General features: G+C 38.1%; 2 protein-coding genes across 4 annotated transcripts; one reads left to right on the top strand and one right to left on the bottom strand.

Annotated features, from left to right (window-relative positions):
- Positions 1-4,440: 4,440 nt before the first annotated feature.
- On the bottom strand, positions 4,441-6,229 carry LOC113292854. The gene is made up of 2 exons (XM_026541688.1): positions 6,131-6,229; positions 4,441-5,187 (listed from the first exon to the last, which is right to left on the bottom strand). The coding sequence occupies exons 1-2, from the start codon at positions 6,227-6,229 to the stop codon at positions 4,441-4,443; spliced, it is 846 nt and encodes a 281-aa protein (XP_026397473.1).
- A 4,318-nt stretch (positions 6,230-10,547) lies between these two features.
- On the top strand, positions 10,548-15,099 carry LOC113294366 (zinc finger BED domain-containing protein DAYSLEEPER-like). Of its 3 annotated transcripts, none has more exons than XM_026542757.1 (9): positions 10,548-10,703; positions 10,787-10,851; positions 11,077-11,189; positions 11,310-11,600; positions 11,717-11,860; positions 12,003-12,371; positions 12,572-12,846; positions 12,943-13,428; positions 13,527-14,561. In XM_026542757.1, exons 3-9 carry the CDS (start codon positions 11,093-11,095, stop codon positions 14,376-14,378), a joined length of 2,514 nt encoding a protein of 837 aa, XP_026398542.1. In that variant the 5' UTR covers positions 10,548-10,703; positions 10,787-10,851; positions 11,077-11,092; the 3' UTR covers positions 14,379-14,561. The 3 variants fall into 3 exon arrangements, with proteins under 3 accessions (XP_026398542.1, XP_026398541.1, XP_026398540.1); XM_026542756.1 differs by adding an exon at positions 14,820-15,099 and having other exon boundaries at positions 10,549-10,703; positions 12,572-13,428; positions 13,527-14,401; XM_026542755.1 differs by having other exon boundaries at positions 10,549-10,703; positions 12,572-13,428.
- Positions 15,100-23,608: the final 8,509 nt, after the last annotated feature.

Raw genomic sequence — 23,608 nt, forward strand, 5'->3', positions numbered from 1 at the left:
AAGCACTCCTAGATTTGAAAGAGTTTCACTTGGTCTTTGGTCCTTCTCCACTTGTAGCTAACCTCAATTCGCTTCTTTTGGATGATTCACCTAATAAAACACAAATAGAGAAAAACAAAAGTAATATACAAATAATTTACAAGAAAATAACAAATACTAGCATGGATTCGACACTAAATATATGCAAAATATGCACTTAACAATCATACTAATATGACCAAGTCCAACACTAGAGTATTATATATATATAACCTCGAATGTGATGTTTTCAAGGTTAAACGACTTGAAAGAAATGATAGGAATGGAAACAAGTCAAGTCGATCGATATCACTGACCTCAAGTGGAATGATGATATCTTCGTTGTAATCGATACGTCTTCACGTTCTTCAGGTCTTGAGAGTAATACTTTTATGTCTCAACATTACTAAACTTTCTAGTCTAACCTAGATGAAGTTGACTCTAGTAATTTTAATCAAGCGACTCTAATTGAGTTTTGATAATAAAATATGACATACCAACGCTTGGTAGGTTCAACCAAGCAATACTTTAACAATCTAGTTGGATTTGGCGGGTTAGGTTCGCAATGGGACCTGTTCTTTTTTACTTTTTTTTTTTCCTTTTTGAAGATATTTTAAACAGAGACTAAGTGAACTTGCAACAAGGGAGAAAACTCTTTGCACTAGATCTTCGTACAAAAGGCTAACCAAAAAAAACGGCAGGCTTAGAATCCAAATTTAGTATATACCAACAAATTTAAAAAATTTATTGGCAACAAAATTACATTCCCTATATAAATGTTGGAAGAAGATTGTCTGGAAACAGTTAAACAACTTATCCGTGAGAATGGACATGTTATTAGGCAAAAATGATTTGTCCACCGTGAGAAAAATCAGGAAAACTCCAGTTGCACTAATAGGGGTGGGATCCACCACCACCACAAGTGGGTCCCACCCCTATAGTGGCACGGAATTTCTCACGGTTTTTCTCACGGTCATCCTAGCATTACTCGTTATTAGGCAAGAGAATTTTAACTTCTTTTTTTTATAGAAAATAGAGTGAAGGGGCTCAGAAGAGCAGCCCACTCTTGGTTACAACCGGGATAGCATCTGTGCTATCTCGAGCACCAGAAGTATCCCTCAAAAGATGGTGGTAGTTAACATTGTTATTTACAGTTATCCCGTTGAATAATGTTTATAGCAAACTGTAAGGCAATTAAAAGAGTCTGGAGGTTGGGGCCTTTCTAGTTAAGATTATGAAAAAAGAGTAGATTTACTAGCTAGGCAGGCTAAGTTGGATGCGGTTGCATTCTGGTGCGTCGTAATGTTGATAAGTCTGCTAAGACAAAGTCGATTGGCTCACTGTTGCTATCCTGACTTGTAATACTCCTTCCTCGAAATATTTGTTGGACTTCCAGTTGGTAACCTGTTTGAATGGCTTGTAGAACGTCTTCTTATTCTGCAGCAAAGTTGATGTTTGTTTGCCGCCTTGTCTTTCCCAAATTCAGAACTAGTTGAGCTCTTATGCTTGCTCTTTTGGTTCTACTGAGGCCAATGGAATTGTTTTTATTGATCCTTGGTCCCATGCATTGACCCGTGAAGGACATTGCAACCAACGCAAAGTTAGTATAGGAAGCTTCATCACTATTAGCATGATGCTGGTTAACATATGAAATATGCATGCTAATGGTCATTTCAAACTTGTCTGTGTTGTGCATATTCAGACTTTTAATGCTTGAGTCCTGAGTGTTGATGTTAAATTGATGATAAAGATTATTAAGAATATGCCCTGGTTTATGATCCACTCTTGAAAAATGACAGAGATGTTGAGTGATTTTCCAGGCTGTGTTGGCTGCAGAAGGAGTGATATTCTTGAAAACCCGATCACATTTGGCTTTCCAGATGAATCAACATATGGTGGCATAAGTTTCATTCTAACTGGCAGTGTTATTGTTATGGTGGAACCAACTATTGAACCAGTCATGAAAGGATCTATGAGAAATAAACAGTTGATGATGATCTCCAAACAAAGTATCCCACACCTCAGAAGCAGCAGGACAAGTTAGGAGAACAAGAGTGATATCTTCAGCACTGTTTTTGCAGAAAGTGCATATGGGATCAATGTAGCTCAAGATGCTTGCTGACTTGGTATTGGTTGGGAGAATGCCATGAGCACATTTCCATATGAATAAGTGGATAGCTGGGGTGGTATCAAGCTGCCATATATTCCTCCAAGGTGCTACAATGATATCATTAGCATACTTATCATTTATTTCTTTATCATATAGGGATTTGACAGTGAATTTTCTGTTAGTGGTAAGATTCACTGAACTCTGTCTTCCTCATTAGGTGAATGTGGGGTTTGGGTGATGAGGTGTTGAAGGTCTTGGGTAAACCACTGAGGTATAATGTCTATATTTAATTCCCCATGGGTATTGAAGAGTTGGTTGGCAGTTTGAGGTTAGAAGGACAGTGAGTTGGTTTGGGTGTTATGTGTCTGGATAGTTGTCAATCCATCTATCCTCCCCCATGTGGACTTTTGTACCATTTCCAATCTTCCATATGTATTTTTGTTGAATGATTGAAATACCTTCTAGAATTCCTTTTCAGATCCAAGAATCAGAGGGTTTTGGCTTTGTGTCCATTCTGATAACTTCATGATTAGGGAAATGAGTATCTTTCATAGTACTGATCCATAGAGAATCTGGTTCTTCAATCAACCTCCAAGAAATTTTTGACATCATAGCCAGATTGAAGTATTCCATATTATTGAATCCCAATCCTCCTAGCTCTTTAGGTTTGTTAACAACATCTCAGGAAATATAGAATAATCCTTTGGATTTATCTTGTTCTTTATTCCAGAATAAATCCCTTTGTATGGCATTGATCTCCTTACACGTGCCTTTAGGGATCTTAAAGAAATTCATTTGATAAATGCAAGAAGTTGAGGTGACAGTTTGTATCTTGGTAACTTTCCCTGTTGTTGACAGATTGGTTTTCCAACCAACAAATCTATACTTCATCTTGTCTACACATGGCTTGAAAGCTTGAAGCTTGCTTCTGTTATTAAATAGAGGTGATCCCAAGTATTTGTCAGTGGTGCTGATTCTTTGGACCTGCATAGCTTTACTGATGTTGTCAGCAATGTTTGGAGCAATATTTTTACTGAAGAAGATACCTGATTTTACAAAGTTGATTAACTGTCCTGAAGATTGGCCAAATTCTTGAAATATCTTGATTAGATTGTTGCATTTTTTCATGTTAGCTATGCAGAAAACCATGCAGTCATCAACAAAGAGAATGGTTGGGGCTTATTTACAAATTCTAGCCCCATGAATGATATTTTGAGATTCTGCAGAGGTCAGCTATCTAGAGAGATCTTCCATGTATAAGAGGAACCGATATAGAGACAGGGGGTCTCCTTGTCTCAGTCCTCTAGAAGGTTTAAAGAATTTACCAGGAGAGCCATTAACTAAAACTACAAGGTTGGTGGTGGATATGCATTGGTATATCAGATTACACCATTGATAGCTGAAAACCATTTGAATCATGACTTTGATCAGGAATTCCCAGTTGACTCTATCAAAGGCTTATCAAAGGCTTTAGCCATAACAATCTTTATGCCCATATATAGTACCATTCTCACCTTTTTCCCCTTTCCTGGTATTCATATAATGGATTATTTCATGTGTTATTGTTATATTATCAGAGATCTGTCTTCCATGGATAAAGGAAGATTGAAATGGGGATATTATTTTTGGCAGGAGAGGTGTAAGTCTCTGAGCAAGAATTTTGGAGATGATTTTGCAAGTGGTATTACATAAGGATATGGGTCTGAATTGAGATGGGTTATTAGGATTTTCAGTTTTGGGAATGAGGGAAATGAAAGTTGAGTTCATTTCTTTTAGGATGAATCCAGAAGTGAAGAAGTTTTGAACCATGTTGGTGATGTCTTCTCCCACTATGTCCCAATTAGCTTTAAAAAAATTTGGTGGGAAAACATTTGGCCCAGGAGCTTTGTCACCTGCCATGCTAATATTTTTGATTTCTAGAGCATCTGGGGTTCTAATGAGGTTTTGGTTTTCATTATTGGTTATAGTAGTATGGATGAGATTTATAAGGTTTTGATTGATAGTTATGGGTTCAGCAGTGGCCATGGAAGCAAAATGATCAGTGAAGCACTGTGAAATTTCTGTACTTTCATGAAGCCAAGATCCATCTTCTTGTTTGATAGAATCAATCTTATTTCTTCTATATCTTTTCTTGGCAGCTAAGTGAAAGAAGCTAGTGTCTTTGTCACCAAGTTTGATGAACTGATCTCTGATTTTAGTTTTCCAAAAAGATTCTTTGACATTTTGCCAATGTTCTACTTGTTTCTTAGCCTCCCTGATGTCCTTCCCTCTAGTTATGATGAACTGGTTTTTGGTAATCCAATCAAGGTGTTTTAGGTACTGTCTTCCAGGTTTGTGTGAATGTTTCCATAGACCTCCTTGTTCCATCTCTTTAATGTTATTTTAACATCTCTTAGTTTCCTATAAATTTTGATAGCTAGAGATCCTTTGTGGTTAGTCTTCCAACATTCTTCTATGATAGTTTTGTAATATTTATGATCAAGCCAGGGACCAAAGAATTTGAAAGGGATGTGACCTGGTGTCCAAGAGGGATTGGTATTGAGAAGAATAGGGTTATGATCAGAACCTATGGCAGCAAGGTCGGATATGGTAGAGTTAGGGTACAGATCAAGCCAACTTTCATTTGCTAGCCCCTTATCAAGCCTTTGTTCAGTAAGATGAATACCATTTCTTCTGTTAGTCCATGTAAAAGGACATTTTGTGTACCCCAAATCTGTAAGATTAGCTGCCTCTATTTTGTTCAGGAAAATATCAGCTTCACAGTTATCAATAGGATGTTGGCTATATTTTTCATGTTCATGTAAAACAAAATTTAGATCACCCATAATTAGCCAAGGTAGATGAATAGCTTCATCGGTATTTTCTATCATTTTCCAAGAAAGGATTTCTTCAGGAGTGGTGTAAGGACTACCATAATATCCCATGAACAACCAAGGGTCTCCATAACTAGGGAAAATAATAGCACTAATGTGATAATTAGAGAAATCCTGAATAGTGACCTTTGGATTGATTTTCCAGGCTAGAACAAGGCCACAAGCAGCTTTGGTTTTTCCTCTAGGCTATACAAACCAGAAATTTGTAACTCCTATATTACCTAAAATTTTTTTAGGTTTCTGGTCTGTTGTTTAGTTTCAGAGAGAAAGAAAATATCAGGATTATGTTTGTTCAACATATTGTTTAAATGTCTACTAGTGTTATGTTGTCCTATCCCTTGGAAATTCCAAGCCATGACTGAGTAGAATTGCCAAAAGTAAGAGATAGTAGGATAAGCAAAAATGATGATTAGATATCCTATAAGAACTATATGCAGCATGGTATTGATGTAGATGTATATACTGTGCATACTCATGTAGTACCAATATAGAGAAGTTATATGAATTTCATAGTGCATGCTTTTGAAGTAAAAAACTTGAGTTTGTAGTTTAGAAGTTACATGAGGGTTGATAAATGGGTTAACTCCCTCCAGGTTGCTGGTAGTCTCATTAGTCAGATGGTCTTCCTCCATTTGCACCATCAGATTGTTGCTCTTCTTAGAAGGTTGGCATTGTTCCCATATTTGATTAATCTTCTCAGAGGGGTTTGTAGGATGAAGAATTTTCTTTTTGGATCTATGAGTTGGGGGTGAATATTAGTATCAACTGCTTTAAGCTTGAACTCCTGCTTCCTTCTCTCCCAAAGTAACTTCTTCTGATTATTGAAGTCTTCATTAATTTGTCTTTGTATGTCATCTAGAGAAGGTTGGTTTTCAAAAACATTAGGAGTACTAATGTCTAGATTTGTATGATGATTGGTGATAAGGTTTTTTGGAAATATATTCTCAGGAATGATGGTTTCTTACACACCCTTTTCAGGAGTTGCTTGATGTTTGCTAGCTGCATCTTTGATATTAATGTTTTTCCTTTTCATCAATTTATCTCTGTTCCTATTGCTTTCAGTAATTTTTTTGTGCTTCCTTTAACAAGCAATGGCCTCAGTGTTGGTGGTTGGTATTTCACCAATTACAGGTTGATGCAATCCAGTTTTAAAGATGATGTAGTTCTCTGGTCCATCTAGTTCTTCAGTGATATTCTGCAAGAGAATTTGTTGTTGTGCTAACCTCATCTTGATACTAAATTCTTCAGCAGGATCCTTGTCTATGTAGTGTCTAATCTTGATGTTTTTATGTGGGCTGTTAGTAGGGATGGTATGGGTGTTGGATGTTGAGGGGTAGAGATTGATGGAATTGGTGGGGTGAGAATTGTGGGGAGAAGATTGAGATGGAGATTCTTTTTCCTCACACAGGGGACCAGGATGATCAAGAATTCTACAGACTTTAAAGAAGGCAATGCCATGCAGAGCATAAGCTAATTCCAGCCAGTATGAGGTGGTGGGATCTTCATAGGCATTTATCCCATATTTTAGAGTTTTGGTTACATAAACAATTAGAGGCACTTCCAAATTCTTCTCATCATCATCTCTTCCATAAGCTTTCCTTGAGTCTTGGTATATTCCAGCTGGTCTTACAATGTTTTGAATATCTGGGATTATGTGTCTTGGAATTCTTTTGACTAGACCCAAATCCAGACTTTGTAGAATTTAGCTTCATCAATGTAATCAGGTCCTGAAGTTGGAAATTTAGTTAGGACAATGAGTTTATCAAATATTCCTCTGGTACCTCCTTTTCTAAACACTTTGTAGTCTTCTATGCTGTTTAGTTTGATTGAATAATAATTTCTTCTTTTCTTCCAGACAGATACTTCCGTATTTCTCCTAAGTTCCCAGTTGGAGTTGACGAATCTTGAGATTACTCTTGTTTCATGAGAGACTTTGCTGCAATATCTGCCAATAAAGACCCATTTCTAATCTTTTTTCTTCTTAGGAAGGATTGTGGCATAGTTGATGAAAACTTTTGGAAAAATGTCTTCAGGTATGTTAAGGGAAGAATTCATCTGTTCAACAAGATTTTCAACTTGTTCAGAATCTTTGGTTCATGAAGAAGTGGCCATGGGATGGTTTCCAGTGGTAATGGTGTAGGAAATGGTGTGGGAGATGATAATAATGAGGGTATGAATAGTACTAGTAAAGAGAACTTTAATTTGAATTCTGTAGGATTGGAAGATGATGACGTTAAGGTACATTTTATGTTGTTGTTGCTGCAGGTGTTCAGGATGATATTTAATACTCCAAAAGTTGGTAGAATGGAAGTACAAGTACCATGTGTTATCCCAGTGAGTCCATCGTTGATGAATTATAGATTGTCTGACTATGTTGGATTTGTTGACTACTAGCAAACCTTTAGAGGGTGACCTGTCAGAAAAATTATCTCCAAGCCAAAACCATATATGCTTATGATGAAGTTTGTTGCACTCGTGAAATTTGGCGTATCGCAAATAATCTAAGTTATTGGTATGATGATTAATACGATGTAGACAATAACTAAGCATGATGGTTATAATTTTATATATGTTACCATTTTAAGATTTGGAATACGAATCCGAGGTGAACCCTATGGTGAGAGTGACCTTCCAATGTGAAGAAAGTACACTTACATGTTGTTTATGTCCGTGAGTCTTAGCTGTGAATGCGAATTGTTGAAGTTGGAAATGCATACTGGTGAACGGATACCTGTTGAAAGTGTGCAGTTTCCACTGTTGCAGATCCAGTATCTTTGTGTACGACTTTTACTCCATGTTGAAGGCCCAGATATTTTATGTGAGGCAGAAAAGGCCCAATTAGCTCGTCGTGATATTTCCTTAGTCATTTTTTCATATCCACTAGAACTTGGGCTTTTGCAATCTGATTCATATTTCCATTCAGCCAGGACTGGTTTGTTTTTCAGAATTTCAGCTAACTCATAAAGGAGCATGTCTTTGGCACATGTGCGGATCTCTCTTAATATTCCCACCGATCTAGCTTTTGCTCCAAATGTGGTGCATGCGAGAGACCAAAATACATCTGTCAAACAGACCAAAGTAGGGGTGGTTAGCCAAAATCTGCAGGAAGGTATCAGATTAGACTGCAGGTAATGATACACTAGAATTGTAGATTTTGAAACGACAGAGATAGGATTAAGAGTGTGGAGAATGAAGAGTTGTTCTCTTTTGGAACCGTCGTCACTTAATATTGAGGAGACCCAACGCCAGATGATGGAGATAAGTATAAAAGTATTTCTACTAATTGGTTTTTGTCTAAAGATTTCCGTCGGTTCTTTTCCTCTCTGCTTTTCCAATTCTTTATTGTGAAATCTCCAAGAAACATGGTTGATGCTGAGAAAATTGCCGATCAGAAAGGAAAGCGAATGATGGTTGAAGTTGATGTTGAACCCAGAATTCATTGGTATCCCCAGGAGCATCTCATAACTCGATTGCCTTATGTAATTGCTTTTCCACATGGTTGTGAATCTCCTGGTTATGAAAGTAGTTTCTCTTGGTATCTTGATGACATGCAGCATAATATGGAGGTAAATATTGAGCAATGCTTGCAAGAGGATGGCCTCCCGGGATTTTGCATGAAATGTTGATGGATTCTCCGATGGATCTCCTTCGACAGATTTTTGAGCAAGCAAAACCAGCACCCATAAATCAGGATACCAGTAATCCTTTTGCTGATGTGTCTGCCAGATTGAAAGATGGAAGTAGTAGTAGTCCAAACTTTGCTGAGAGTACTTCTAAACCAGCTAGTGAGGGAGAAGAGGTTGGTAGGAAGTATGTGACCGGTATCCCTGTTGTTGCTACTCATCCACAGATGGGTAAGAAAGAGAATTGGTCCTTGTATGCTTTTCATCCCAAATACGGACCTTTTGAAGTTCATGAAGGAATTGCAATGGTTGCTGATCGATTCTTGGTCTCCTGTTTGAGTAGAATTGGTTATCAGTCCATTACTCTTGCACTTGAAGAAAGATTCATAGTTCGTCAATTGACTGGTCAGATATGGGATGAGCCTTTGAGATTTCCTGCATTGGATGCTCTTTGTCCAACCACTGGTAAGATTGGTCGAGCTATATTTGCAGGTGCAGTTAATCCAGAGAACAAGCATGCTACTGGTGCTGGTGCTTCCCAAGCCAATTCTGAAGATAATGTTGAGGATGTCGACCCTGTTAATCCAGTGAATGTAGCAGCCAATGGTCCATGTGGTGATGCATCAGATGTTGGTATGCCTAAGACCATTCCGGGGACTCCAGTGCAAAGCAGGGGATTCATGGAACCCAATATTCGTCTGACTCGTAGTGTCAGCCAAGGGACTCGGAGTAAGACTCGGTCTTTCCCTCAATAAGATAGATTTCATTTTCCTTTGTTTGATTTGAATCTCAAAGTTCGGTTTTCGGTTTAGGTTTGATTTGAGAGTAAATCTTTGTTGGACTGATTTTGGTATATTTGAAGTGGTTTATGTATTTTGGATAATTCATTCGTGGTTGCTTTGGATACTTTCTGAATATATGTTGTTGGATATCTCTGTTATATGGATAATTATAATTCTGGTAGTAATCTAATTTGGTTTTTCTTCTAGTTTGATGTTTTTGAAAGATAGTTGGTTCCCCCCCCCCCCCCCCCCCCATAAATTGATCGGTAACAGAATTTTGAGAATCTTTATGGTGATAAGAAATATTGTAGGATACATAGAAGATTGCAACTTTTGAGAATGTAGCTGAGTTTGATGGAATTGTGTAGTTGTGGTCAGGGTGATAGAGATGGTGGTAGAAAAAGGGGATTTTGGAGCTCCTTCTTCTAGGATTAGTGAACGAGATGTCAATAGGACTTAGCCTCTCAGTGAGATTTGTAGTTTCTGAAGTGTTGTAATCGCCAAGGTTTGCAGTTTTTTCATAGAATTTGGTGATTCCGCTGTTGCAATTAGATTTGGTGATGATTGTTGTTGGTGTGAGAACTGTGATTTCATGGTGATAATTGTGATTGGTGATTTTCATACTGATGAGGGAGTAAGAACTGGAGAGAAGGAACAAAATTGAGAGATTATCGATTTTCCGGCATGAAAACTTGTTGAAACAGAGCTGTTACAGAGCCATAAGGGAACAAAATTACAAGAATAACGGCTAGAAAGAGCCGGAAGGGAAATCAGGTGGGTTGGAGAAAAAAGGAGTCGTACATGATATCAAAGCAGATCTGCGACCCAGACTCTTTCTCTCTCGTTGGCACTCGCATATCCAAATTAACCACACTTGTCAATGATTCCCAAAGCATATTCTCACTTTAAAAAAAAAAAAATCTGTTTTTTTCTTTCTTTGTACTTCAATCAATAATCGCATTGATTTGTCGGCCGTGTGGGCACACTCAGAGACCTTATTTGTCGCTCTTTTAACGAGAAGTAGATCAAAAATGTTGCAAGTTTCCAGGAGCACCGTTGAACTTAACAGGCATCCACTTGCCTTAAGGGCACCCACTAGGGAGGCCCTAAGTAAACACTAGTAGAAATAGAAAGTAAAATGAGTAACTTTCCACCGAGTCATACAGTTTAAATCAGCTTCCATTGAGCTTCGATCTCCCTCACTTTCTTCTCCTCTGAGGACCCTTCACTGAAATTACAGCTACAGAACTTCAACCCAGCTTCAGGCATAATAATGTCTTACTCCCAATACAAAAAGGTCAGATTTTTTTTTCTTTCAGTGATTAATTCCATTTTTCTAACTAAAAAACCTAATTTTTTGTAGTTTAAATTTCAATTCAGGAGTCAAACTGAACAACAAGAAGAAGAAGAATTAGGTTGATTTCAGGGCATTCATCATCTTGGAGGTAAGAAAGTTGAGTTTTTTATATAAAAGATATTCATTTCTGGAAAGGGGCAGATTATCAGTAATTGAATCCATGGATTGCCCAAATTGGTGCTATTTGGGGCAGATAATCCATTACATAGTTTTTTTTTAAAGTGTGATTGTCTAACATGCTGTAGTTTGGGTTCTAAATGATCGTATTTAGTTATTAGCCGGAAGATTAGTTTCCGTTTATTGTCTTGTGCAGATTTGGAACCCAAAGCATGATGGAAGTAGTCAAGTTCTTTGAAACAGCTCCTGATGGGAAGAGTCGAAATTGCAAGTTCTGCAAGCAAAGCTATCCTATTGCTACGGCTTTCGGTAATCCCTATGTCAATTTACTATTATTGAATTGCTATTGCTAACTAAGAGAATTCGTCATCTGTTGTTCATTTTGCACAAGTCTATTTTTTTTGATGTCCGCTTTCTTTTACTGTTAAGGGAATTTGGGGAGGCATTTGAAATATTACCATCCTGGATATGATAAGATGGATGATGCAATCTCCAGCCTATCGCCACAACCCATCACCATTATATCGTCTTTGGGTGATGCCAATGCCAGACCATCTCCGCAGCCTATCACAAACGGAAGGGAAACCGCTGATAAGAATGGTGGTGCTGCCCCCAGGTCGTCGCTGCAGTCCATTACAAGTGAATTGCAGAGCGCTGATAAGATGGGGGATGCCATATCTAGTCTATCTCCGCAGTCCATAACAACTGTATCGAACAGGGGTCAGTGTTAACTCGAATATTGTATCATTGTGAATTTTTACCATGAAACATGTAACAGTGAGCACATATTATAACATGCTGTATTTTGGTGGTGCTGTATTTATTGCCATGTGCAGATGTGGAACCTAAAAGCACGCCGGAAATAGCAATAGTCACTGAGGTGGCATCATTGTATCTCAAGTTCTTTGAAACAGCTCCTGACGGGAAGAGTCGAAGTTGCAGATTCTGTAACCAAAGCTATCCTAATCCAACAGCCTATGGTAATCCCTGCTTCTCGTTCTATTGAATCACTATTGCTAGTAAATAGAATGAGATATAATCAAAGAAGTTTTCATCTATTGTACATTTTGCACAAAGCCATCTTTGTTAATGACTTAATGTTCACTTTCTTGTTTCGTCAAGGGAATTTGGGAAGGCATTTAAAATATCGGCATCCTGAATATGAGAAGATGGGTGATTTTCTCTCCAGCTCATCCCTGCGGCACACTGCAACTGTAGCAGAGAGGGCAGACAAGACGGGTGATGCCATCCCCAGCCCATCCCCATCGCCCATTGCAACTGTGGCGGGAATAACTGAGAAGAAGGGTGAAGCCGTTCCCAGACAGTCATTGCTGCCCATCACAACTGTAACCAAGACTGCTGATAGGGGAAACATTCGTGCCGCAAAACCAACTGAAGATTCAGTGACTTCGTTCTTTGAAATATCTTCTGATGGAATGAGTCAAAGTTGCAAATTTTGCAACCTCAGCTATTCTATTGCAACGGCAATTGGTAATTCCTGTTTTCTTTCCTTGAATATCACTATTAGTCTATTACTAACCAGTGAAAAAATTGAATTAATCAAAGAAAAGAGCGGGATCATAAGTGAGAGAGAGAGAGAGATGTTTCAGATTAACACTACGTCATTCATCAATTGTCTATTTTTTGCTTAAAGCTGTTTTTATTAATATCCAACTTGTTTTTCCATCAAGGGAATTTGCAAAGGCATCTGAAGCATCGTCATCCTGATGAATATGATAAGATGGGTGATACCGTCTCGAACACATCAACACAGCTTGTTACAACTGCATCAAAGAGTAGCACTGTGGATCTTGACAATCTGAACTGGTTACTACTTAGGTGGCTCATAGGAGGTTCTTTTCCACCCTCTGCTTTGCAAGATAAGTGGCTATCGAACTCCTTCAAATTTGTCAATCCCATGGTCAAATTATGGTCGAATGAAAGGCTTCAAGCTATCATTCGGGAGGTATTTAAAAGCACGCAGGAAGATGTAAAGGCTTCATTGGAACTTGTTAACTCTAAGATCTCACTTACCCTTGATTTCTGGACTTCCTACCAACAGATCTTCTATATGAGCATCACTTGCCACTGGATTGATGAGAGCTGGTCTCTGCATAAGGTTCTTCTTGACATTTTGCGCATACCTTTATCGTGTGCTGGTGCTGATATCTACCGCGTTATTGTGAAAGTCCTCAAGATATACAACATTGGAAACAAAATTCTCTCCTGCACCCATGATAACAGTCAGAAGACCATACATGCTTGCCACAAACTAAAAGCGTATTTGGATGGTCAGAATTCAATGGCCTTCTGCTATATCCCATGTGCTGCTAGAACACTAAACCTAATCATAGAGGACGGACTGAGAAATGCAAAACCTGTGATATCTAAAATACGGGAATTCGTACTCGAGTTGAACATGTCTCCAGCAATATCATCTGATTTCAAGCAAACAGCATCAGCATATCAAGAAGGTTCATGGGAATTCCCTATTGATATTTCTACTCGATGGAGTGGCAGTTATGCAATGCTAGATATTGCGTGCAAGGTAAACATCAGAGTTCATCACATCTACTGTAACATTTTTGTTTTTATACCGTTCTTTGGGGAGAACACAAATCTGATTTAACGTATCACCTCTTTTAGGCCTCTAAATCCATGGACGTTGTTATAAGAAAGCATGCAGATACTCTGGATGGTAGTTACATGCTCCTGAACCCTGGAGAGAAAGTTTCTGTTAGTATCATGCACCTATTCCTTGAGCCGTTCCAGAAGACCGCAAACAACATATGCACAAGCAAATTCCCAACTGTTGGACTGGTACTAGTCTTTATGGATCATGTCTTCGAGATGATTGCTGCTTGCAGGGGTTCCCGTAACACCCCAGACTGGCTAAAGAATTGTGCTGAAGATATGGCGATAAAGGGTAAGATCTACAACGATCAAGTACATAACTTATACACTTACATGGCCATAATCCTTGATCCGAGGTTCAAAGTTGGTCTTATCCCTGAAAGATTCAAACTGGAAAGCAATCTGAAAGAGGCAAGGGACCATTTCATGAGACATTATTCGACTACCCATTTTCCAACACCGGCTAATGGGTACAGCACTCAGGAAAAGGAAGACGGAGGCAATTGGAAAAGACGTAGAGTTGACATGCCAACATCTACAGATGAGCTCAGTCAGTATTTGTCCGAGGCTCCATCTCCCATCACCACTGATATCTTGGACTGGTGGAAACGAAACAGTTCCAAGTACCCACGCTTATCTGTAATGGCTCGAGATTTTCTGGCTGTCCAGTCCACTTCAGTTTCGCCTGATGAAGCTTTCAGTGAAAAAGGTGACGAGGTTGATAACCAAAGGTTCTGTCTTCCCCATGGAAGCACACAGCCAGTTTTGTGCATGAAGGCATGGAGTGAGAGTGGTTTCAAGTTGAAGTACCGGTCAGCGGAAGTCAACTTTGAAAAGCTTATGGAACCTGTCATGAGGTCCTAGTACTGACACCCCCACAAACCCAGGTATTCCTCTGTTTATATGTAAGTTATGCAGTCGAGAAGTTGTCATGGAAGTTAGCGTTTCCATTGATGTTTGTACATAAACCTTGTCTGGATTTGCTCTGCATTGGTTCAAATCAGACTTTTGGTAATGCGGCAATTTGCTTTCAGTTAGTATTTACAATGCATGTTTGATCAACTTTAATGGTCGAGAATGAACCTCCATGGCGGATTATATTTGACCTTTTAGAACCCATACAAGGTCATAGCCGCCAATGGAAGATATGTTGGTCAGCAAATCCGGTCAGTCATTAAAATACGTATCATCCGTTAAATCAGTAATTCAATGATCAGAATTGACCTAAAGTAAAGGTGTTAGCCCTATTTCAGTATAAAGTTAACTTGGCTACACATTATTTTACCATAAAAATACATTTTGTAGGCATGGAAGCTTTGGTATTGGAACCAAGGAAAACATCTAGAGTTGCTCGATGTCACATTGAGAGAACATTGCTATGCATCCAAATTGGATTACCATGTGTTCAAGAAGATATCAATGTGTAGGCATGGAAGCTTTGGAATGAAGGAAACCTCTACAGTTGCTCGATCCCAAATTTGTTTACTATGTATTCAACTACTCTGCTGTCACTCTTGCAGCACCTCTAACACCGTCTATACATTCAGATAACATAATCCAATATCCATTATCTAGATGTTAACAATGAGATTTCAAGTCAGATGTTTATTTATTTCTTTGGATTATTGCAACCTCAATGGAGGACATTCAGAGAACACATAAACTGATTGAATGGCAAAATTATACGTAGGACAATCATTTGGAAACATTATTATTACATAAAAAATATGCAGGATCATTTAGTTGCATTACATTTTAGAACCAACCCTAAAAACCCTTAAAAAATCTACATAGCCAGAAAGCATTCGGCAAAAGCAAAAAGTGGGAATTATATAATTGCCCTCAATTTTGAAGGGCTTCACAAATACCCTTGTCCCATAATAAAAATATTCCTCTTCATCCAAAGCCCATCAGGGGTCTATTAAAGAATATACAACATTACATGTTTACCCTTCATTCTATTGAGTATCTTCTTCTTTTTCATTTCATTTTCATTTGCAGATGTAAAATCTGTTCTCTCGACTTCATCGTCGTTACCACCACCTTCTCCTCCATCTCTGCAGATTCAGGAACACCATCTTCGCCATCACCTTCTATACTTCCACCTAATCCACCACCACCAGCAAACGACATCAACGAGAAACTAACTTCTGTAATTAAATTTGTTAGAGCATTGCTCGGTCGAACTCGCATGCGTTGCTATCTCAAGCATGTTTGTCAATGTTAGTAATCAAAACTATAAGTCTTGATTTCTAGTCTCATATAGCTAAGTCTGGGACTAGGATAGAAAGTGTAGTTGAGCTCAAGAACTCCATGGCGGATCATCATGCAAGACGAAGAACTACTCAAGGAACTAGTGGAACTTCATCGAAAAAAAGGTATGTGGAGACTTGAATTTATCTATCACTCAAAAGTCTATCTACTCTATCTCATATCTTGAGATAAAAGTCATTTTGCTATATAGGATTTGATTATACACATTTGTTATTTCGAGCGGAGTATATCTCGTCTATCTATTTCTCAAAATATGTGTTGGTAAGCTTTCACTTTAACCAAGTTCATCTTTACCTAATGAAGAAAGTCATGATATGTTTCAATCACATTGAAAATGGCTTTGACGAAAAATGGTTTGTGAATAACAACTATATAACGTCCTCTAAGAATGTTTCAATGATTGAAATGAGAGTTTAGATTATATAACCAATTGTGGATATAAGCATTATTATGGAAACACATATATGTATAAGTCCTTATTCCTTGAATCGAAGTTTGCGAACTTTGTTGATCAAGAGAACCGAAACAAGAGCCGTGAACTCAGTCCGCGAACTGGCGGAAGTTCTCGAGACGAGAAAATCTGCTGGAGTTTGAGAACTCCTTCCGGGAACTTAAGTCCGCGAACCCAGTCCGCGAACTTGAGTTAAGTTATATCTAAAGAACGATTGTTTTTGAACTTACACTTATATAAACTAAGGAATGCATTTTCCAAGCCGTGGCTATAAAGTTCGTGGACCGATTCAAGTGAATCAAATCGTTTTTGCTTCAATTGTGTCTTGTGTAGTTACATAAGATTTCTTTGCAGTTGAACAACTCCCTAACTAGTTCATTTGAGTCATTTGAACTAGTTATGGTGAAGAATAATATGGTTGATATGAAAGTGATCATATGGCTAACCATTTGGTTAACTATTGTTGAACCAAAAAATGTACATTTTTGGGTACGGTTACACAAACCTAGAAACGTGCATTTCATTTGTGTGTAACAAGATAAGTTTTCGATCTAACGGTTGAAAGATATTAGCTTCTATCTAATCAGGTTTTTTCATCTAACGGTGAATATTGAATGCTTTGTTCCCAAGCTAACATCGATTGCAAACCCTGATTTGAAAGCCTATATAAGAGAGAACTCTAGCAACTGGGAAACCTAATCCCCACACCTTACGTGTGATACTAGTTGTATCTGCTAGAGTCGATTCTCCTTTAACCTTTGGTTTCTTATTAAAAACCAGGTTAACGACTTAAAGACTTCATTGGGATTGTGACGCCAGACCGATACTATTTTTTCATAGTTGTGTGATCTGATCTTGCTATTTCTATCGTACGAGTACAATAGCAAAGATTGGATTGAGATTGATATCTCTGATAGGCAAGATATAAAAGTAATCACAAACATCTTCGTCTCATTGTTTGTGATTCCGCAATATCTTCTTTCGCCGTGTCAATTAAGATTATTGTGAGGTGATAGATAATTCTAGGTTGATCTTCGGGAATATAAGTCCGGGTTACCAATTGGTTCATGTTCACCTTGATTTATCAAAAGACGGAACAAAACTTGTAGGCATTTCTGTGGGAGACAGATTTATCTATTTTGTATACTTTTCTGTGTGATACAGTTTTGTTTATTTTAAGTCTTCGACTTTGGGTCGTAGCAACTCTTAGTTGTGGTTGAGATCAGGTAAGGGAATCAAGTGCGTAGTATCATGTTAGGATCAGAGATGTATGAAGCACAACTGTACCTTGGATCAGTGGAAGATTGATTGGGATTCAACTACAGTCCATACCGAAGTTAGATTGTAGTAGGCTAGTGTCTGTAGCGGCTTAATACAGTGTGTCTTCAATCTGGACTAGGTCCCGGAGTTTTTATGCATTTGCGGTTTCCGCATTATATTGTTTATCTTTATAATTGAAATATCACAGGTTGTGCGTTAGGTTCAATCAATTAGAATATCCGACCTTTGGGTGTTGATTTAAATTGATTGACACCTGGATATTGGTCTTTGGTACCATCCAAGTTATCTCTCTTATATTTAGTCAGACTCCCAGATTTCTATTTGCTTGAGTAAGGATTAAATCGAGAGATCGAGATAATATAACTCTTTGATATACTTTTTATAGATTGAGTCTTATTTGATTCTCTTAAAAGTATATTAGAGTTTGTCCATACAGATTGCTAAGAGAAATATTGGGTGTGGTTGTTGTACCCCCGCTTTTTCAAAATTCATTAGAAACATCAAATTCAATTATGATAACATCAGATTTGGATTGAATAACCTAAAGTCGATGATAACAATTAGTTCTTAAAGATCTTTTTGCATCAATTTAGGAAGACACAATTAAAATCGTCAGTATAAGTTGATGATGGTGGTGATGGTGGCGGTGGAGGAAGATACCAGATCTATAATGATGGTGGTGGCGGCGGCGATGAAGGAGGTATGTATTTCAGTCTATCACATTTTTATTATAAAATGATGGTGTTGCTGATGGTGGTGGTGGTGGAAGATACCAGATCTATAATGATGGTGGCGGCGGCGGCGATGAAGAAGGTATGTATTTCATGTTACTTGATTTTCAGTTTAATTTATGAGAGCGGTAGAATTGATGATGTATATTTGTTGTGGTTCTGGTTGGAATTGACGATGTATATAGAAGAAATGATGTAATTGATGATGGAGATTGTGGTAGTTCGGGTTGGAATGATGGTTTTGGTGAGGTTAGAATATTAATTTTGTTGATGGGGATAATGGTGATGATGATTTTTGTGGTGGTGGTGGTGTATATTTTGTGTGACTGTTGCTGATGGTGGATATGATAGACACATTTTTGTGTCCGATTTGTCTCGATTCTATATATTGTTAGGGCTCATTTTTGTACTTATTATGGTGTTTTATTTATTTGTAGGTATTTTTGGCCAATAAACATTTTTGGGAAAATTGGCTCGAAAAGTTGTCGGAAAGCACCCGGAGGACACTTGCTATTCGGACCCCCGGTTTGGATAAGGGGCACCCCAGGGCACCCCTTAAGGCAGCTGCTAAAGGCACCCCTATGTAGATAGTGGTAAAAGTGGTTCGATTCTCAGACTTGTGAAGGATATTAATTAGATTTAAATCCTAATATTAAAATAGAAAACTCACTAAAAATTACAGCAAACTCAATCAAAGATGATATCAATACTAAAAGAAACACTGAGGCTAAGATTCCACTATTTTCCAAATTCAAAGTGATTTAATCCAATATTCATATTCATGCAATTTTTTCGTTCAATTTGATTCTAAACTATTGCAACAAGTAGATTCTCAAAATAACAGGTGTAAATCCGAAGCATAGAACATCAAAAACCTAGGTCCAAGCATGCTCTATCAAAAGAAATAACAATTGCTTAACAAGAATCATTCAAACAATTTTCACTTAAGGCAAAACAATCATAAAAACAATTGCGATAAATAAATAAATAAGAATATACCACTTTTTGTTGGAAATAGCTTCCTCTGTCGCCTCAGTAATGAGGTTTAGCTCCTCATATTAACCACTTGCTCAAAATACATGTTTGTTGCTCAAAAGTTGATTATAAATAAGAGAAGGTATAAAACAACGTGTTTGTAACGGATATAATTGTTACGAACCACTGTTACAGAGAACCCTAACACGGAACTGTTACGAACTCTGAATAGTTGTTACAGAAATTGTTACAAAGTGATTGAATTTTGAAGGAAAAGGCCACGGATTCTACGACTGTCTTCGTCTGTCCGATATTCTTCAGCTTCGTCTTCTTCCTCCTGCTGCTGCAACTATCGCTGCAGTGTGATTTCTTCGTACCAGAGCTTCCCCTAAACTACGTAAAGGCCCCAAACTACTCGATGATCCCCCTATGTGATACTCTCCTATTATTTATATACCACAGGTCATATGAATCCCGAGAATATCTTCCTTTTTCTTCTCTCCCAAGTTCCGTAACTTCCTGCTGTTTTCCTTACTTTCACGCCTCTCTGATTTGGTTAAAACTCTTCAAAACGGAGAGTAAAATCTCTCGAGAATATATCCTCTCTTAACTTCACACGTACCTTCCCTTTAATGAACAGGAATTCCCGAAAATATGCTAACTTCCTGTTTTACCCAACTCGAAGATATTTCCTTCTATTTCTCTTCTTCATACGTTAAACAGAGTCCGGGCCCTTCTAAACCTTTCCTTATTCGAAAGATATGAATCCTGGAGGAATTTATCTTCTTCCTGTTGCACGTAATTCCCATATTTAGACACATAAAAATCACGAGACTTACCACTACCTGTTTTGCGTCAAATCAATAATCAAACCTGTTTAATCGACCAAAACTCCTATGTTATCCATGTTCATCACTAACAGGCCAAAATAAATCCATTCCCATAAACATCTCTTGTTAAATCTCGTCCAAATCCAAACCAGCAAATACACAGAGAGCTGTAACCATTTTCCCACCAAATTTAATTTTTCAAATGGAGAAGATGACCTCCCCCTAACCAACTGTCGTGTGTCTTTAACATTTGGGGTGTCCTGGTTGTAAATAACAAGTGGGTGCCCCTTAGTAATTGAGTGTCCCTTATCCAAATAAGGGGTGCCTTTAGTGATTTTTTCCCACGATCGCAAATAACACTTTTCGAGCCAATTTCGCCGCAAAATCTTATTTTTCCAAAAACACCTACAAAGACATAAAAAGCCAAAATAAATACAAAATCGAGCACTACCAATATATACAATTGAGATTATATCGGACACTAAAATGTGTCTATCAGCGCGCCCCTTTTTCTTCATCGTTCAAACACAATTTTGGCGGGAAACTATATTATTACCTGCGTGAATTTGGGAGCATCAGTTGGACGTGAAATAACGAGATTCAATGGCTGATTTTTGTTGGGCTGGACTTCCTAGAGCATAACAGGGTCGGTATATGTGATTGGATCGAATGAATTGGTTAGATCGACCGAGAGAAGGAAACAGAGGTGTTTTGGTCACGGGTTGCTGTTGGAATATTTTTTTTCGAAAATTCAGGGAGATTTAAGGCTAGAAAAGCTTCCCTAACATTCGTAATTATCTAATAAAGAGTTTGGAAGTATTGGGAGAGGTCAAATACGCGTGAAGAGAGTTTGGCAGAAAGAAAACTCTGAAACTTGAATCGTGAGCCCCACCTAATCACTTAGAGAAACATAGTTTAAAAACAAAACAAAATAAAAACAGAAGTAAAAAGGACTCAACGAGATATGGTGAAACTATCATGTTATTTCTAACACCTGAGCTCTGTGCTTTTATGAATAGACTCTTTAGATGTTGCCATCTAGTCAGATTGGCTCCTCAACTCCTACAACCAAAATGCTTCCATCCACTTAGATTGGTTAGTGCCATCCTTAATAAGCATAAATTTCTAGGCTCTGGAGTTTAATTATTGCAACGAAAAGGTAACAAAAAGTTCTACCCCACCCCCAAACTTAAATCTAACATTGTCCTTAATGTTTCTAATCAAAGAACAGTACCAAAAATATAAGTAACATGAGGAAATAGTAAAAAGAGAAGTCGGAAAGATAGTACCTGGGTGAAGTGTAACCAAAAAATCTACAAAAATATTATACAACATACAAAATCGCCTCGATGGTCAATCAATGTAAACAGGGTCCTCCAGAGGGACCTCCTCAACATCATCTGTAGGACAAGGCTCTAAAAAGGGCTTCAATCGCTGGCCGTTAACCTTCGAAGAACTAATACCATCTGGTGTCTCAATCTCAACATCACCATGAGGAAAAACAGTACGGACCACAAAAGGACCGGTCCACCGAGAGCGCAACTTCCCTGGGAATAGATGCAAACGAGTGTCATACAGAAGAACTTTTTGACCTGGAGAAAATGACTTTCGTAAAATATTCCTATCATGCACAAGTTTCATTTTGTTCTTATACTCCTTAGCACTATCGTATGCATCTCTACGAATCTCGTCCAACTCATTGAGCTGGAGCTTTCTTTGAGCTCCTGCCTTGTCAAGTGAAAAGTTTAAGTTCTTAATAGCCCAATAGGCTCGATGCTCTAACTCAACAGGGGTGACATGCCTTGCCAAACACTAAACGATAAGGTGACATTCCAATGGGTGTCTTAAACGCAGTACGGTAAGCCCATAAGGCATCAGTAAGCCTCGACGACCAGTCTTTCCTATTTGGATTAACTGTTTTCTCTAGAATACGTTTAATTTCCCTATTGGAAACCTCTACCTGACCACTAGTCTGAGGGTGATATGGGGTTGCTACTTTATGGGTAATACCGTATTGTTTCATTAAAAGAGAAAACGGTCTATTACAAAAGTGTGAACCTCCATCACTAATTATAGCTCGCGGCGTACCAAAACGTGTAAGTATATTCTCTTTCAAAAACTGGACTACGACCCTGTGGTCATTCGTTCTACACGGAACCGCCTCAACCCACTTAGACACATAGTCTACAGCGACAAGTATGTAAAGATAACCAAACGAAATAGGAAATGGACCCATAAAATCAATGCCCCACACATCAAAGACCTCAATCACTAAAATAGGGTTCAAAGGCATCATATTTCTACGGGAAATGGTTCCTAACTTCTGGCAACGCTCACAAGAAACACAATGACTATGGGAATCTTTAAACAACGAAGGCCAGTAAAATCCACACTGCAAAATCTTAGCAGCAGTCTTCTTAGCACTAAAATGACCCCCACATGCATGTTCATGACAAAAGGAGATAATACTAGACTGGTCACTCTCAGATACACATCTCCTAATAATCTGGTCCGGACAATACTTAAACAGATAAGGATCGTCCCAAAAGAAATGCTTAACCTCGGCTAAAAACCTAGAACGATCTTGCTTACCCCAATGTTGAGGGGTTCGACCAGTAACAAGATAATTCACTATATTTGCATACCAAGGTGATTGGGAAACAGAGAACAATTGTTCATCAGGAAAGCTATCCCTTATAGGAAGGGAATCACTAGGGGAACTAAAAACTAGCCTAGACAAGTGATCTGCTACTACATTTTCTGCACCCTTTTTGTCTCTAATGTCTGGGGAAAATTCCTGTAACAATAGGATCCATCTAATCAATCTAGGTTTGGTATCCTTCTTAGATAAAAGGTATTTCAAAGCAGCATGATCTGTATAGATTATGATCTTAGAACCTAATAGGTAAGACCTAAACTTATCCAAGGCAAACACGATGGCTAAAAGTTCCTTCTCGGTAGTTGTGTAGTTCATTTGGGCATCATTCAGAGTTTTGCTAGCATAATAAATCACATGAAGTAATTTGTTTTCTCGTTGTCCTAAAACGACGCCTATAGCATAATCTGAAGAATCACACATAATCTCAAAGGGTAGGTTCCAGTTAGGTGCCTGGACTATCGGGGCAGTAGTGAGTAAAGTTTTAAGCTTCTCAAAAGCCTCTAAACAAGCATCATCAAAGACAAACTTAACATCTTTTGCAAGCAAATTGCAAAGAGGTCTAGAAATCAAGCTAAAATCCTTAATGAATCGACGGTAAAAACCTGCATGCCCTAGGAATGACCTAATATCTTTTACGGTTTTTGGGACCTGTAAAGTCTTAATAAGGTCAACTTTGGCTTTGTCTACCTCTATACCCTTTGAAGAGACGATGTGCCCTAATACAATTCCTGATTTAACCATGAAATGGCATTTTTCCCAATTAAGCACTAAATTTTTTCCTTACACCTAGTCAACACTAATGTCAAATGATGCAAGCACTCATCGAAAGATGAAAAACACTAAAAATCATCCATAAAGACCTCTAAGAACCGTTCTACCATATCAGAAATATG

The sequence above is a fragment of the Papaver somniferum genome, chromosome 7 (genome assembly GCF_003573695.1).
Source record: "Papaver somniferum cultivar HN1 chromosome 7, ASM357369v1, whole genome shotgun sequence".
NCBI lineage: Eukaryota > Viridiplantae > Streptophyta > Magnoliopsida > Ranunculales > Papaveraceae > Papaver > Papaver somniferum.